General features: G+C 38.5%; 1 protein-coding gene and 1 long non-coding RNA gene across 2 annotated transcripts in view; both read left to right on the top strand.

Moving 5' to 3' along the window:
• LOC136886512 (phenoloxidase 1) overlaps nt 1-8,900 on the top strand; it is an 80,344-nt gene extending 71,444 nt beyond the window's left edge. The window contains exon 12 of the mRNA XM_067159328.2: nt 6,015-8,900. Within this exon, the coding sequence (XP_067015429.2) occupies nt 6,015-6,236 (222 nt within the window). The 3' untranslated portion in view covers nt 6,237-8,900. The remainder of the gene's footprint in view (nt 1-6,014) is intronic.
• A 9,566-nt stretch (nt 8,901-18,466) lies between these two features.
• Nucleotides 18,467-18,882, top strand: part of LOC137503050 (uncharacterized) — a 34,924-nt gene continuing 34,508 nt past the window's right edge. Inside the window, exon 1 of the long non-coding RNA XR_011019025.1 lies at nt 18,467-18,536. This is a non-coding gene — a long non-coding RNA (uncharacterized lncRNA). The remainder of the gene's footprint in view (nt 18,537-18,882) is intronic.

The following is an 18,882-nucleotide window of genomic DNA, read 5'->3' on the forward strand; positions in this document are numbered from 1 at the left end:
TATAGAACAGTGGCAAGGTGGGTGGAGCAATAATGTCCTTCTTGCTGAAACCTCTCCAGATTGATGCGATATGTTTTGTAACGAGTCCACTTCTGTACCTCAGTTAAGTGATGTGGCATGCACTTTGCACAAAGTTTATGCATCTGTAGGTCCTTGTGTAAAATGCGCCGTATTGTTGCCGCTGGTATTGCTGTATGTTCTTGCAATTCCGCTAGACTCCAGTGCCTGTCCTCATGTAAACACTGATCGATCACCATTATCCGTACATCTTTGTCCATGGACACTGGGCGAGGCAAATCGGCAGTTGATACTTTACCCTGTTTGAATGTCTAAAATGTGATTTTCTGTTCACCAGTGAAACAGTGGTAGTGACAGTGTACCACAGCAACTGGTCCTGGATGCAATGATAATTTAAAAAAGAAAGGTAGGCTGAGCACAAAGATAAATAATTAAAGCCAGGTATGAAAAGTGTGTAATTGGTGTGAAGTTTCATTACAAATTGGGAAGAGTAGTGCGGAGATGCATGCGATGTTTGTGCATGTGTATGGAACAAAAGCCGTAAGTAGAAAATATATTTGCGATTGATTCAGTCACTTTAAGGATTCACAATTGGAAAACAATTGGTATCTTTGGTCATTTTTACACACCGGCTAACCGATGGATCAACACCCTACATGGACTCTCCGGATCATAGTGGAAAGAACTAAGGTTAGGCGGAATGGAGAATCCCATCTTCCAATACTTGTTTATTTATATTTTTATTGCTAGTCTGTGTAATTAGGTAACATAATCCAGCTTAAAATTTAATTACAATATTTAAAAAGTACATGTTTCATTCCTAATGTAGAACATCTTCAGCTAAAAAAGATACAAAAATGGATGTAAACTAAAAAGAACACTGTGATGATGATAATGTGTGTTTTTATTTTGTTTATGCCAATTTTTGTATCTTTTTTTAGCTGAAGATGTTCCACATCAGGAATGAAACATGTACTTTTCACATATTGTAATTCAATTTTAAGCTGGATTATGTTACAAAATTACATAGATTAGCAATTTTTTTTAAAAAAGTATTGGAAGGTGGGATTCTCCATTCAACCTAACCTTAGTTGAGTTGATGCCAATACAGGACAAAAAATGATTTTTATAAGAGTGGAAAGACACGCTGAAAATGCAATACAACATGGTTCCTGTACTTGCCCTCCCTGGACGTAGCCGGAATGGAGTCCACTGCAGACACTGCAGTGAGCCTGAAACCCTTGCTCATGTTCTTGGTTCATGTCCACGGGGGAACTTGCTGAGGAACGTTAAGCACAACAAAATAAGATCTAGAAGTGCAGCAGCAGCACACTCCCAGAAAGGTTACGAGGTTCATGAAGAGGTGCCATGTGTTGCTGATGGTGGAAGCAACCAGAAAATAGATATAATCACAACTGACTGAGAAAAAGACTTTGCATATATTCTGGACCCCACCATTAGATGTCAGGTCAATTCAAGTCAGCCAGCAGAGAAGCGAACCATCTATGAACCAACCATCAGCTACTTCAAAGAATCATACAACATCTCCTGTACAAGGGTTGTAGGACTTTTCATCGAAGCAAGAGGAACCATATCAAAATTCTTAGTTGACTTCTTCAAAAGTGTGGGCATTCCCAAGAATCTTTACTGTGATTTAGGCATCTTGGATGTTAAAGGCTCAGCCCAAATTGTTAGAAATCACGTCTATAGTACTGCGTACAAGAAGGATTAATTTCAGAAAACTCTTCATGATTACACATACATTCAATATTCAAATTTTATGATACACTTTGTCAGATTTAGGCAGCCTATCAATGTAGGAAGTACAAATGAATAAATAAATAAAAACTAAAACTACCATGATTGTTAATCTTTCCTCTACATATTTAGAAAGTAACAAGCTTATTACATCATTATTTGAGGTATTATTTTTATAGTTTTATATAAGAGTATTTTTTTCTTTTCTTAGCTTAGTTGCAAGAAAATGCCAACAGTAGTTAAACATTTGTGTTCGGACTGTACAATCTACCTGGCCAGACATTTACGCTTGCCTTACGAAAGAAATCCATATAGAGTTTAATGTCAGCAATATCATTTACTCATTCTAAATGAGATATGCTGGCTAGCTCTCACTACAAGTTACGAGTGCAGGCAGATGCTGTCTGACTCATTTACTTATCTTGTAATAAAGATAAAAATCTATAATTAGCACAAGATATAAAAATAAACATACAGACTTATAAATAATTCACGGTATTATTTAATATTTATATCAGATCACTATCACTCATAACTATGGCTTCAACAAATCAAGGCGAGTCAAGTGGTTCATGACTTGTTTTGTTAAATATGTACTAGACAATGACAGTGATACTGATTTCAGCTTAGATGATAGGCAAAACATTTTATCTCCAAGATTCCATCCACAGACAAGAAAAAATATGCTAGCCGGGAATGTGTGTTGTGTCAGAAAATAGGTGTTAAGAAAAGTGTAAGAACAATGTGCGCTGGGTGCAGAAACGTGCCCTTGTGCTTCATCTCCTGTTTCGAGGCAGAACTCAACATATAACTACATTTTATTTGTATTTCAAGAAAAGTATTTTTTTTTTCAAAACCTTCAGTAAAATACAATGCACATTTGATCAAAATAATCTGCAATAAATCTACACCTATAAGGTGCAGCGAGCATTTTCTGCTTGATGACAATTTATCGTCCATAACGGAGAATGGATTAATGCACATATCCTCACTCTTTATACATTTAATATAGCACAGGTGTGGTGTGGTTAAACTACGTTAAAACGTGTTCTGTTGGCCCTGCGATGTAGGGGTAACATGCCTGCCTCTTACCCAAAGGCCCCAGGTTCAATTCCAGGTCAGGAATTATTACCTGCATCTGAATTCAAGGTCCACTCAGCCTACGTGATTATAATTGAGGAGCCATCTGACAGTGAGATGCCAGCCCCGAACTAGAAAGCCGAGAATAATGGCCGAGAGGATCCATCGTGCTGACCACACAACACCTCATAATCTCCAGGTATTTGGGTTGAGCAGTGGTCGCTTGGGAGGCCAAGGCCCTTTGGGGCTGTTGTGCCATTGGGGGGATATAACGTGTTCTGCCCTTAGGCAGGTCTTCACACAGCCACTCTTCATGCAAGCAGCCATCCTCTTAGTTTCTTTGTAATCTCCTGCTATTTTGATGCTATCCACCATCTGGTACCTTCTCCCTCTTCTTCTCCTTCCCTTTACCGATCCTTGTAGAGCTTCCATCAGCAAACACAATCTTCGTAGCCAGTGCCCAAGCCAGTATGGATGGTTTGTAATAACTTCCTCTTTTCTCCAACTCTCTCCAATACCTGGTCATTCCACACTCTTTCCATCCAGGATACCCTTCTCCATAACCACATCTCAAATGCTTCTAGTCTCTTTTCATCTCTCTTCCTTAGTGTCCAGGTCTCTGTTCCATATAGTGCCACACTTCAAACAAAGCATTTCGCCAGCCTCTTCCTTAATCTCAAGTCTAAGTATCCACAGAGGAGTCTCTTCTTTCTGTTGAAGGCTTTTATAGTGATGTCAGTGCAAGTTTCTATCTCTGTACTGCTTCTCATATCCTCTGTTATTATGCTTCCTATATATTTGAAAGCTGACATTTGTTCAATATTCTTGACATTTGCCTTGTTCCCTCTTGCATTTTCACCATATTCTTTGTCTTGTTCTTATTCATTTTCATTCCATATTGCTCACAGGTTTCATTGAGGTCTTCTAGCATTCCATTTAGAATCCTTTTATTCTCTGTTAACAATACCATGTGATCCACAAATCGAATACACTCTAGTCTCCTGCCATCAATATGTACTCCTCTTCTTCCATCCAGGCATTTCCCAATAATATCTTCCAGGTAAACGTTGAGTAGTATGGCAGATAGACAGAATTCTTATGATGATGATGATGGTACTTGTTGTTTAAAGGGGCCTAACATCTAGGTCATTGGCCCCTAATAGTACGAAATGAGACGAAATGTAATTACAATTTAAAGGTCCAAAACTCATCCACTGACCAGAATTCAAAACGTGATGATGAAGAATGAATGGATGAATATGAACTTAAAATAATCAGCTGATCCAACTCGCAATACTGAAAGTTAAAAATAATTCCAAAATGAATCCACTGACTAGCATTTTAAAAAAAATTATGAACAATGATTATGAACTTAAAACATTTAAAACAATCAGTGAATTTGACCTGCCATGTCCTACCTTACAATAGTATTTAAATATTTTATTATTAAGGTTCACCTTTTCAATACAAACTGTACAATGTTTTACATTACATTTACATTCAGGGACTAGTTTTGACCTAACTGTAGGTCATCATCAGCCTTAAATCATATCAACACAAATACATCGAAGAAAATAAACAATGTATAGACACAAAGGTCTTAAAACTGTATGCACAACTCATAGAATTGAAGTAAAGACTGGTTACATAAAATAACATTCCGTTGAAAGTTGCAATTTAAGACACAGTGCAATGTCAATGACATAAAAAAGAAATATACATATCATGTAAGAAACTAAGGTAAGGTTCAAGAGATGCGCCGCACTACATTAGAAAGTTGTTTACGAAAGAGATCCTTAAATAGCTGGTCAAGGATGATGCGTAGAAGTTCAATAAAGGCTGGCTCCTTAAATATGCTGAGATTTATAACATGTAATAAGTTCAGCTGAGCCGAAGTCACACTGTTCTCTCAAGATATTCATATATTCAGTATACATGAATGCGATTCATGATGTTAGAAGGGCTCTTCTGTTTTTAAGCATCTTGAAAGATGATGATTGTTGCGCATGGTTGTCTAAATACATAATAGTAATTAAAGGTGGTTGGATTTCGCAGTTCAATGCGGACTGTACAGTTGACCTGGATAAATTACCAATATACTGACCAATGGGCTGCTTCCAAAGCACAATCCTGAATCGATGATGCTTGTTGTCTAAAGGAGTCCAATTCATCTCAACAGCCCCTCATAATGGTACTTATCACTAGGAAAGTAAGAACCATGGTATTTCTCATGTAGCGGTACTAATCATGAGTAACGTAGACTTACGGTATTCCACACATTGTGGTACTACTCACACGTAATGTAATATGCACAGGTAATGCAGACCTATGTTGTTTCTCACATTATGGCACCACTCATAGGCAACGCAAACTCATGATGTTCCTCACATAGGTGTACTAATCACAGGGACTTGTACCATCCTGTGGTGTTCCTCATATAGTGGGTACTAATTACAGACAACAGAAGCTGGTGGTATTCCACATATAGTTGTACTAATCACAGGTACCATAAAATCCATACTGATTTACACTCTGTTGCTACTAATCACAAACCTATTGTGTACCTAACATAGTGGTACTACCCACAAGTAAAAGCGACCCATGGTGTTCGTCGTGTGATGGTACTAATTACAAGTAGTCTCATGGTTCTAATTCAATCATTCCTTGGTTGCCCCTTTTCGTCACCTCTTACGACAGTCAGGGGATACTGTGGCTGTATTCTTCGTCTGCGTCCCCCACCCACAGGGGGTTGTGTGTTTGGTCTGTGAGAGCTATTTTATTTTGTTCAAGTCCGCCGGTTAGGACTGCCCTATCCACCACCTGGGAAGCGCCACGTGAGAGTATCACCTCTCCCCCTGCTTCGCCAGCGTAGTAGGTTCATGGAGACAAAATTCTTGTCTAATGCCCCTACAACAATAAACAGCAAAATTTATTTTTAAATATTAACTTGTAATCAGTAATAACTATTCAAGAACTCATACAAGAGATAACGATCAGAAAAGAGCTAGGTAGTGACAGGAAATTGTTTCATTGTGCAGTGAGTCAGTCACTGCTCGATCACTGTTTCACCAGTTAATGGACGGTTTGTAACAAAGTACACCTATGCTTGATGACATACAAAGTATTTGACAACTATCTTTCCTCTCTGTTGTGTTCAGGTTGACCAGAAGCTGGATGAGAAGACTTGCAGTGATGCCTCCAGTTTTTGTGGTTTAAGGGACAAGAAATATCCGGACAGGAGACCTATGGGGTATCCATTTGATCGTTCACCTCGAGCTGGAGTCGTTACTCTTCAAGACTTCATGAATGGCCTGCCTAACATGTGGGTCATAGATGTGACCATCAATTTTAACAATCGAATAGAAGAAGTTGAAACTTAAGCTTAAATCAAAGAAGTTGAACATAATAATGTATTTTATATCTTTCTAATATAATAAGAATGTAGTGTCTGTCTTCATTGAGATTTTGAGAGGGTTGATAGTACATATGATGCAGAGACAATATCAACAATTTTTTGAACGATGAAAGTTTGGTGTGTCTGTCATTCAGTTTAAACTGAATAGAGGCAAAAACTGCTAATCCATTTTCCATGAAACTTGCCAGTATTAAAGTATGAATAAGTGAATAAATGAACAAATGAAATTCTCTTCTCTCCCATTCACAGATGACCAACTGGAGAGAAAGCACTCATTTATTATAATCATAATTAATATGTGTAATTAGTTTTTTACATTACATAATATTGAAGATAATCAAACAGAAAAATATTACAAAATTATTTAAGTATACTTCTCCTTTGTCGTTTGGGCCTACTGAGGACCATGGGGCTCTTATCTTCTCATCACTTGGGCCTTCTGTTTTCTTCTCTTCCAGTAATCCTTCATTTCCTGGCTGTGAGCCATCTTTCCTTCCTCCGTCCATGCAAGTCTGCTGGTTCCTATGTTCTTCATACCAGTAAGTGATGGAAAAATTCCCCTCTGGATAATTGTGTTTGTCATTCATTTCATGAGTGGAAAGATGTGCTGTGTTTGGCTACAATAATTATGAATTGCAGAAGAATTTGTGGGTCTTCCTTCCTTTTCCCTCATGCCAAGAATATGTAGGCCATGTTGTTGCATATATTATTACTGTGACAAAGATATGTTTGTAGTACTTCTTAAATTTCTGACCTACATCAGTCATATTTTAACTGGCTTAAAATATAATATCCTTGTTTTATTTTCTAGTACAGCAGTTAAACTACTAAAGGAATTATAATTAGGAGATTCAGTGGGTATCTTTTTAATTAACAAGTAATTTCTTTTTTTTTTCCCCAAACCTTGCTGTGATAGAGTTAGCTATTGGAGTGGTTGGGAGGAATATGGCGGCCTCACAGATGTGTTCACACTGTATTAATACACTATATTGACGAATGTCCTTGAATAACCTGTGTAGAGTAAAATGTGAACAAGATTAATTTAGTGCATAACTTTCCTAACAGATGTCATTATATTGGTACTTTTCAAACTTACTGGTTCCTTCCATAATGGTGTGTTCTTGTGAGAGCCTCCATTGAATGTGAAACTTCAACAGTGAGGACCATGGGGCTCTTATCTTCTCATCACTTGGGCCTTCTGTTTTCTCCTCTTCCAGTAATCCTTCATTTCGTGGCTGTGAGCCATCTTTCCTTCCTCCGTCCATGCAAGTCTGCTGATTCCTATGTTCTTTGTACCAGTAAGTGATGTTGGAAAAATTCCCCTCTGGATAATTGTGTTTGTCATTCATTTCATGCGTGGAAAGATGTGCTGTGTTTGGCTACAATAATTATGAACTGCAGAAGAATTTGTGGTCTTCCTTCCTTTTTCCTCATGCCAAGAATATTGGAGTAGGTGTGATCTGTGGGTTTTGAAATATCAGAGAAGTTATATGGACAAGAAAGTGTACAAGAAAGAAGAGACAATGTGCATATTTGATATCTGTTCAGATCATTTCCAAGTCAGCAACTTCAGAAATCCCGGATTGTAAGAAAATGTGTTTTCTGTAATTCGAGGTAAAAGTGGGAATAATGTCACCACTAATTCATGCAAGTTTAGATCTGCTCTAAAATTAACTGTGACATATTAATTATTGCACCTTTCAGAGGACAGTATTTGCTCATTAGATGGGAGTACATTGCTCCTAATGAAATCTGATTTAGTAAAAAGATAGTCTCCCTTATATCTACCCCTACTAACTGTAAGGTGTGCCCTTTCAAAAAATTTGTGAAGATATACCGAACAATTTAATTTGAAAAATTCATATTCATATGTGTCTGGCTGGTTGTGTACTAGGTTTCCTCATTTGGAATGTCATAATGCATTGTGAAATAAGGAAGAAAATGTGGGTGACTTAAGAAATGTACATATTTCGTAAAAAACTGTGTGTTGATGCCAATTTTCATCACCCTAATGTAACTGCAAGTATTGCTTATATACGGAAATTTCTAATGTTTTTGAGGCTAAATTTACAGATTTCTTTCTAGTAGTAGGCTCCAAGTTCAAAAGAAAATTACCCACCTTATAAATGTTAATTCACTGAATTATGTATGTAAGGAAAGTGCCAATCTGTTTATTGATAAGTATCTTAATGTGATTATACATTTTTTAAATGAGGAAAAAACTAAATCTAACTAACTAAATCTAACTGTAAATTGGACTGGGCGAGTTGGCCGTACGGTTAGGGGCGCGCAGCTGTGAGCTTGCATCCAGGTGATAGTGGGTTCGAACCCCATTGTCGGCAACCCTGAAGATGGTTTTCTGTGGTTTCCCATTTTCACACCAGGCATATGCAGGGCTGTACCTTAATTAAGGCTAAGATTGCTTCCTTCCCACTCCTAGGCCTTTTCTATCCCATCATCACCGTAAGACCTATCTGTATCGGTGCGACATAAAGCAAGTCCTGTTCTAACTGTAAACATTCAAGCAGGAATGCTAAAGCAAAAACTTAATGCTTGAATGAACGACCAAGCCCTTTCACAGCAGTGCATTTCATATCTTGATTATTTGTCTAATTTCAGTACAGTATTAACCCACTTTCACATTTTTCCATCTTTACAACATTTTTGGTCAGTCGCATCAGATTCCTTATGCTTAAAATGTATTAAAATCTTCAAATTCACGTTTGCGACGTTTTATGCTTCCTCTCCAACCTGTTTGAGACAGAAAAAAATCAAAGTACATTGGCGTATCTAAGATAAAAATCTAAAAGAATTTAATTGTATAAAGTCCACCTGACTAAAGTAGTCCTATGTTGGCTATAAAATTAAAATAAATAAATAAAGTCCTCCTGTTCAATACACGTTTGCCATTTGATAGATGGTCTGTCCAAAAAAGCTACATCAGACATGTTTCGACCTAGCCTAGAGGTCATCATCAGCTAAAATTACATAAAGAAGAAAAACATATGCAAAAATCAATGGTACATAAAAAACTTGAGATAAAATACAATCAACAAATGCAGTGGAAATCTGTCTTTAAAATGTACATAGCATCAAACTTGGACGAATTAAGTTGTAAGTGTGGGTCCAACCGTATTTAATACAACTATTGGTTGACTGGAGGAAATACTTAAAAATTGTGAAGACTGTTAAATGTTGTTCTATTTGTCATGCTTCTGGAAAGGGAGTGAAGTTTTGAAAAATCCAAGTCAACCTGATCTATACAAGCAAAGGGCTGGAGGTAAGAGGAAATCCTGGCTAAATTTGTGTTCTCCATGAAGAAATGTAACGGATTGGACATATGAACTCCCGTTAAAAAAAATCTCAACAGACCAGACTCGCATAAGTTTAAAGAAACGATTGCCGACACCGTATTTCTAACACTAAATACTATCCATTACCGCACCAGAAATTTCTAAAGTACATAGCCTACCCACACCTGGAAGCAGAGGCGTAGACAGTGGGTGGAGGTTATTACAAAAAGAGAAACTGACAATAAACTAAATAAACATTGAGAGACATAATTGTAGAACCAACATTCTGTAATTCACTTGTATCATTGTCCTTATGATGACAAGTGAAGTATGTACCTTCATTATGTTCTACCATAATTTTGTAACTAACCCCATCCTCCCCATCCTTCCCCATCGGTTGATCCTGGCTACGTTACTGCCTGGACGTATCGGAGAAGATGCTCCTTGTGGCAAAGTGTTCAATTCAACCAGCATGAGAGAATGACAGAGATAGTTTGTATTTTGACACATGCAATCCACCGATAGCAATCGGGAAATGTTTGTACCAACAGAAGTCATGTGTTCACAGCATCAGCTACGGCTACTGCCTCGACCCTACTTTCGATCCCATCGTGAACGGACAGAGGTGCCTCATTTGCTCAATAATTTTGATCCCCATCTGGGCATAATGACGCTGTTGATGATTCGTCCACTGGATGGGGACGTAAACCTTTGGTGCTATTCGACAGGCGTAGCCTATGTGCCGGCACCGAGTTTCACCCTCTCCCTTACTACTATCATTTATCACGTCATTCGTTTAATCTCATTAACTCCTCTGATGAAGTTGACGTTACGAAGCAACCGGTAGTAAAAAACTCGCTAGGAAATTCATCTCACTTCATACTCGACCCCGCAGAAAAATGGGACAAGGGTTGGGCATACATGCTGGATTTTTTCATTTCAGTAGAATATTGAAAACAAGTTGCCTGGCTCACCTGGTGGCCATGATTGTTCAGGTGTGGAGTCTATAATGGTCTCACACTGTGGTTAGCCGGGTCCAGTCCCCTTGGTCGAACACCAACAGAATGTTGGCCTGCAAGGTAGAGGAGGTGGTGGTATACCATTTCTAATCACTAGATTGCATGCTAAAAGCCTGGATTTAATTCCAAACCTCTCCGCAGTTCTCATATGGAGTGAGGGGATATGACGCTGTTGATGGTGATTCGTCGGTCTGATGGGGACGTAAAGCCTTGAGCAGACCCATTTGTGCTATTTGACAGAAGTAGGCTATGTGCTGGCACCGGGTTTCATCCTCTCCCTTCCTACTATCATTTATCATATCATTTATTTCATCTCATTAACTCCTCTGATGAAGTTGACGTCAGGAAGGGCATCCGGTCGTAAAAACTGGCTACGAAGATTCATCTCACTTCATATCCGACTCCATAGAGAAACGGGACAAGGTTTGGACATACATTGAAAACAAGTTGTGAGGTATGTACATTCTTTTGTTTTTTGCTTGGCCTCGGCTTTGTAAGTCAACGCCCCCCCACCCCCCGACAACAGAATTCTTTATACTTGATTATAGAGCAGGTCTGGTCCAAGTAATTAGCAGAGCATTAGCGCCAATGAGCCCTTAAATACCCGCTGTGGCTGATAAGTAACATACTGTATTTCAGTTCGGGCAGCGTTCTTACAGGGATGTTTTGAAACTAGTTTTCAATCGAGCATCGCCAAGCATGTGCAGTACGGTAATTGTAATTAGCAAGTTTTCAAACCATCACAAATTGGAAAAGCAAACCTATACAATACAAGAGACATCAGAAGCCATCTCAGGCAAAGAGAGAATGTTATATCATGCAATAACTGCTGCTGATGTACCGTACTATCAAGCTTACGCTCGTAGTTACTGGGACGTCACACAGATTGCAGCACAGGAGAATCGGTCTCGAGATCTGTGACGTCAGTCTCGAGCAAGAGGATTATTGCCCGTCGCTAGTGATCTCTGTGGTAGACTTTCATCTGGTGCGTGGCATTGTATGGAAGTGAAACATGGACAATAACTACCTCGGAAATGTGGTGTTACCGAAGAATGCTGAAGGTGAGATGGATAGATCGAGTCACGAATGAAGACATACTGAATCGAATTGGTGAGTGAAGATCAATCTGGCTAAATTTGACCAGAAGAAGAGATAGAATGATACATCACATCTTAAGACTCCCAGGACTTGTTCAGTTGGTTTTTGAGGGAAGTGTAGGAGTAAGAACGGTAGGGGTAGACCAAGATATGAATATGACAAGCAGATTTAGGATGCAGCAGTTACATAGAAATTAATAATAGGTTAGCACAGGATAGGGTGACATGGAGAGCTGCATAAAACCAGTCTATGGACTGATGACTCAAACTACTACAACAACAACACTAGTTATATCAAACCTGCTGGCCGAAAACTACATAGCCTACAGGTGGATGATGGAGTGGAAACGTCGAACTGAATATCACAGACAATTGGAGTACTTCAAGGAGACCCGCTCAGTCCTATATTATTCCATGCTTTCACCTCTGATGTATGGGCGGTCGAACTGAGTGGCTCGGGACGGTTGAAGCGCTGGCCTTCTGACCCCAACTTAGCAGGTTCTATCCTGGCTCAGTCCAGTGGTGCTTAAATACATTAGCCTCACGTCGGGAGATTTACTACCACGTTAAAGAAGTCCTGCAGGACTAAATTCCGGCACCTCGGCGTCTTTGAAAGCCATAAAATTAGTCAGTGAGACGTAAAAGCAAATAACATTATTTATTATGTACGGATTATGATAAATGAGTTAACCAATGTAAAAATGGACATTTATGCAGATGGCATGGCAATAGCAGCGGAGGATGTAACAGAACTGCAACAGGCGATGTAATTACTAGCAGAATAGGAAATGAGGATTAATGAGGAGAAGGGAACAGGTGGGAAACTGAAGGACACTGAGCACATATCGTGTACGAAGGTCGATCAAATATAAACGGTATTTTTGTTCCTGAACATCAACAGTTGGTAGGACTGGCCCCGCGCTTCTGCTATGCTTAGGCGGGACCGTTAGGAGTGGAGAGAGCGTGCTGTTAGATATTTCCCGCCGTTTCGTCAGTAACGCTCACGATGTCGGAGCAACAGGTGGACCCCTCCACTGCGCAACGCTTTCTTGCTCGTGAAGGAGTTACAACGGCGGAAATTTCCCAGAAATTGACTGCACAGTTCGGTGATCAAACAATGTCAAGGACGTGTGTATCTGCCTGACATAAAAAGTACAAGGAAGGACGAAAACGTGTGGAAAATCAGCAACACGATCGCCATCCTCGGACCAGTATTACAGACGAAAATTTTCGTGTGGTTAAAGACATTATTGCTGATTGATTTATTGTATGAGCGACGCACAATCAATGCTGCGTACTACTGCGAGCTGTTAAACAAGACGAGGGTTGCATATCGGCGCAAAAGACGAGACCAACCGAATCGACAGGTCATCCTCCTCCACGACAATGCGCGGCCCATATTGCAGCTCTTACTGTCTCTAAGCTACAGGAAATGCACTGGACTACACTTGATCATCCTCACAGCCCAAACTTTTCGCCCTGCTATTTCCAATTGTTCGGCCCGCTTAAAGAAGCTCTAGGAGGGCAACGATTTGAAGGTGACGAGAGTGTGGAAGACTTCGTACGCAAATGGCTGGTGACACGACCCTATTCTTTTTACGATGAGGTCATCAAAAATCTGCCCATACGCTGGGACAAATGCATTTCCAAAGCAGGAAACTATGTGGAAAAATAAATTGTAATTGCCTTGTGTTTTTCAATAAATGAATTTAAATAAAAAATAAAATCCCGTTTATATTAATTTTGCCCCTGCCCCCGTAATAACGTTCATCTCCGAAGAGTCGCCAGCTTCAGAATCCATCTAGGATCTAGAATGGTCACAGCAATAAGAGTGATGAACGACACAGAAAACGTTATCGAAAATGCAATTGAGCAAGACATGCGTGGTGCTCTTTAGAGTGAAAGTGTTACCAGTGTTAATCCATGGGCTTGAGACTGTAGGAGAATTCCTAAGCGTCAGACAGTTAAAGGACTTGGAAGAGGTAAAGTCAAGATACTTTAAACGAGCTCTGGGTGTTTGAAAATCAACAAAATCGCAGCTTGTTTACGAACTTGCGAGGGACACCTTCCTGATTGAGGACCTACGATGTGGACTTTTACGCTACCAGCTAGTGCCGCATACGAAAGGCTATATTTTGGAGGATTTCTACTCGACTCGGACGTCGCCACCAAGGATCATGTAAGAGGTCTATCCGCTAGAGTGAGCTCCAATAACTGTCCCTCGATATCTCGCTCAGGTGTCGTGTATTGTCTCTACTGTATTTGACAATACGCAACACTCAGCGAGATATCGAGGGACAGCTATTAGAGTTCTCTCTCTAGCGGGTAGACCTGAGAACTACTGATTCTGTCATAAGAGCACGTGTATTTGTGTGTGAAGTTTTTGGTGTTATTTATGCGTTTTCAGTGAGTTGACATAATTAAATAGTAGCGTGTGTCATTGCTTGATATCTCCTCTCAACATGAGGGGAAAGGTATGTGCTATGTTTGGCTGCAGTAACTATGAAGTAAAGAAGAAAGCGCGGTCTTTCTTTCGCTTTCCTCGTGACAAGAAGATGTAAGTAATATTGTGTTTGCATATATATTCTTCCAGTGACAAAGATATTTTTATAGTACTTCATAATCTTCTGACCTGCTCGACCCATATTTTAACTGGCTTAAAATAATATGTGCATATTTTATTGTATAGTGCAGCATCCGTGGGTTTTGAAATGTCATAGAAGTGATTTGGATAAAGTGTACAAGAAAGAAGGGACGTTATGCTTATATAAGAATTAAGAGGAAAATTGTCCTGCTTTTAAATGTTAATTCATTGCATCATGTGTGTAAGGAATGTGCCGATATTTTTATTGACAAGTGTCTTAATGTGATGACAAAATGTTTTTTAAATGAGAAAAAAGACAAATCTAACCGTAAAAGTTCAGGCAGGAATGCTAAAGCAAAAAAGTAATGCATAAATGAAAGATCAAGCCATTTCACAGCAGTCCATTTCGCACCTTGTTTATATGTCTTTAAATAATAACCTTTTAAATAATTCTTCATTCATTTATCCAGAATTGCTTTAGCAACTTCAAAGTTAATATCTCAATAACCCTTTCTTTCTAGACGTAATTTATTTATCCATTTTCGTATATGCATTTCCATTGATATTTGAATTTAGCGCGACTTTTCAGGTCAAGTCACTAGGAGCGCCACCGTCGAATTCTCTCCCATTTTAACAAGGCTAAATCCGTAAGTGTCGCGTATTGTCTCTACTGTATTTGGTACCATACAAGTGTATTATTTTAATACCTTCGGATTTGAAAACTACATTTTGTAAATTATTATTATTATCATCGTCGTCGATGCTGTTCATTGTAATAATATACAACTTTGTACTACGGTACGAACTAAACTTGTAACTTTCCTTATCAGGAAACGATGATCCACTTTCAATTATTGCGGGAATGCCCCAAGTTTCTGAGCGCCGCTACTGTCCTGGTATTCATCTTCTCAGGAAAATGATGGTTGTTGACTGCTATTTTGAATTGGAGTCTATCTTGAATAATTTCCTTTGGGATGCCAATTTCCTTAAGGTCTTTTTTTCCTCGGTTTCACTAATCCAGTTGTTCTTGACTTTCATTGTCAGAGTAAGGTTGAGAATCCTTTTGGCCATAGAACTTTAATCGCCTTTTTCTGACGGTGTCGGTGAATTAGTACAAGAACCAACTCGTCTCAATAACTTGCTAGATGTATTCCTGGTTAAACCATGGGAAAGTGTTGATAAAACTGAGGTAATTGAAGGAATAGGTGACCATAAGGCTGTAATAATGGATGTAGGACTCGTACCAAAAATGCTTAATAAGAGGGTCACAAAAGACAAGAAATTATACAGAAAAACTAAAGTTGATGAATTTGGGACTTACCTTAAATCACAATTCAGTTGTTGGATAAGTGAAGGGAATAATGTGGATACACTTTGGGCTAAATTTAAAGGAATCATTTGGGAAGGAGAGAAGAGATTTGTACCTGTTAAGAAGGGTAAAATGACCTCAGACCCTGTTTATTACACAAGGGAAATAAGAAAATTAAAAAGAAAATGTAGAATAGTAAACAGGAAAATCAAAGAAGGTAGGGAGAATAGAGAAACTAGAAAACAGCTAATGAGGGAACTGAATAGAGTGAAAAAGGAAGCAAAAGAGAATTATATGAATGGCATTCTTCAAGAGGGTAATGACCACAAAGGGAAAAGGAAAAAGCTGTATTCATATATTAGGAATCAAAAAGGAAAAGGAATCCAAATTCCTACAATGGTGGGAGAAGGGGGTGAACACTATTTAACAGATACTGAGAAAGCAAACCTCTTTAGTAGAGAATTCAGAGATTCGGTAGAAGATTGTCAGGACTTGGAAACCGTAACAGAAGATAGAGAGGGAGAGACACACAGGGATAAAAGAAGCTTCTCATTCTCAAATGAAGATATTTTCAGAGAAATCCAACTGCTTCAGCAAGGAAAAGCAGCAGGAAGTGATCAAATTACTGGGGAGGTATTAAAGACAATGGGGTGGTATATAGTGCCTTATTTAAAATTTCTCTTTGACTATGTCATAAATAATAGTGTAATACCAAAGGAATGGAAGGAATCTATTATAATACCAATTTATAAAGGAAAGGGTGATAAAAGGAAACCAGAGAACTACAGACCAACCAGCCTAACCAGTATAGTTTGTAAAATACTGGAGAGTTTAATAGCAAAGTACATCAGAGGGATATGTGATGATAAAAATTGGTTCATGAGAAGCCAGTATGGATTTAGAAAGAAATTTTCTTGTGAGGCACAACTGGTGGGATTTCAGCAGGACATATCAGATCAGTTAGATTCAGGAGGCCAGTTAGATTGCATAGCCATAGATCTTTCCAAAGCCTTTGATAGAGTGGAACATGGAATATTATTAAAGAAATTGGAGGGAATAGGATTGGACATAAGGGTTATACGTTGGATAAGAACATTTCTAAATTCAAGGGTTCAGAAAGTCAAAGTAGGAAATAATATATCACAGGAAGAGAAAGTTTGGAAGGGAATTGCACAGGGTAGTATAATCGGTCCGTTACTTTTCTTAATATACGCAAATGATTTAGGGAACAATATAACATCGAAAATAAGATTGTATGCAGATGACATCATTGTTTATAGGGAAATAAACAACATTGAAGATTGTTCAGAATTACAAAGGGACCTTGAGAGTATCCAAGAATGGGTTGAAGAAAATAATATGAAGATTCATGGAGGCAAATCAACTGTTACAACATTTACAAACAGGAGCTTTAAAACTGAATTTGAATATACTTTGGATGAGGTAGTTATCCCAAAAGATGGCAAGTGCAAATACTTAGGTGTGAGATTTGAAAGTAATTTGCACTGGAAGGGTCATGTTGATGACATTGTTGGGAAAGCATACCGATCATTACATGTCATAATGAGGCTACTTAAAGGATGCAACAAAGAATTAAAAGAAAAAAGTTACTTAAGTATGGTTCGTCCATTATTGGAATATGCAAACAGTGTTTGGGATCCTCACCAAGAATACCTAATAAAAGAACTAGATGGTGTGCAGAGGAAAGCAGCAAGGTTTGTAACAGGGGATTTCAGGAGAAAGAGTAGTGTATCAGAAATGTTAAAGGAACTTGAGTGGGAAACTTTAAGTAAGAGAAGGGAGAAAACTAGACTTATAGGATTATATAGAGCCTATACAGGAGAAGAAGCATGGGGAGATATCCGTGAGAGGCTTCCGTTGGAAAATAATTATATTGGTAGAACTGACCACAAGTACAAAATTAGAAGGAATTTTAGCAGAAGCGATTGGGGTAAATTTTCTTTCATTGGGAAGGGCGTGAAGGAGTGGAACAGTACAGATATTCAAGAAGAGAATAAACAACAACAGAGATAATAAATTAAATGTTAGAGGGCATTCGACCAGTGCAGGATATTGTAAATAAAAAATGTGTGTGATTAAATTAATTCCATCCCCTGATCTAAGGAGTTTGGACAGCCAAAGTAGGGGACTGCCTGTAGGGGTGAAGTACAGTGGGGACTTCGAGGGCCCTGGGACCGCTACGGTAGCTGTGAAGGCCCTTCAGGAACTCTGAAAAATGGTGGCAAAAGGGGCTCTGGTTAAGACGCAGCAGGTCGTTATGCTCCTTAGGTTCCAAAATGGGTAAAATATAAATATGTAAATAAATTCAATGTTAATTTTAATCTTATACCAGTTGTATAGTATTATTAGAAGTAATTTCACATACCGTACTGTATATGAGTTGACTATGTTTGTAAGATATTATAAGTAGAATTTTGTAAACAATATAAATTTATTAAGGATGATGTGTGTGTTTAATAGAAAAAATTATTAGCGTAAATTGTATAATATTGTATTCTAGGAAAATTTTCTTTGTCTCCTGTTAATTTAAAATTTAGTGCTTGACAATAATGTATTTTAGTGTACCATTTGCCACCTAGGTAGACACCTCATTTGCAAATAAAGAGATTTTGATTTTGATTTTTCAGAGTACTGATAAAGCTCCCGAGACTTCCGTTTCATTATTGATAAAATTATTTATTAAAATGCGAATTGAAAGTTTTTGTTCCCACAAGTGTGTTGTGTCATTACTTTAATTCGATATTCGTATATGCGGAATTATGTATCTCCCGCCTAATAAAACCATATTGCTCGGAAATCTTCGGCTTGCTCCGTAACCGTTCGGCCATGAAGCCCTAGTACGGCCGTGGACTCGTTCACTTTGCAGCCGCCCGTCAGGGGCTAACGTTGACTACATTCTCTTTGACCAGAATGTTCTGGAGCTGAGAGCTACTCTTCAAGATGTAAGTTATATGCGGATTTTCCATTTTATTTTTAAATTTTGTTTGCCTTTTCAAACTTCTATCCACTAATGTAGCTACTACTGTACATACACTTTTTATTAAATAAGTTATGTCAAATACCGTGCGGTGTTACTACAAGTGTTCGTTGTGTATTTGTGGGCACAGTACGGTATACCGAATGCCTAGCTCTAGCTGTCAGAAGAAGGTAAAAGAACTGTATGTTAACAGCTATAGCTAATGTTTCATACGTAGCGCGAATCGAACAGGGCAGTCCGGCTGGCTAAAGCAGCACTTTTGAGTACATTACGTTTTCTCGAGATGTAATTGCTCGATTTTCAAAATAATC

This window comes from Anabrus simplex, chromosome X (assembly GCF_040414725.1).
Source record: "Anabrus simplex isolate iqAnaSimp1 chromosome X, ASM4041472v1, whole genome shotgun sequence".
Lineage (NCBI taxonomy): Eukaryota > Metazoa > Arthropoda > Insecta > Orthoptera > Tettigoniidae > Anabrus > Anabrus simplex.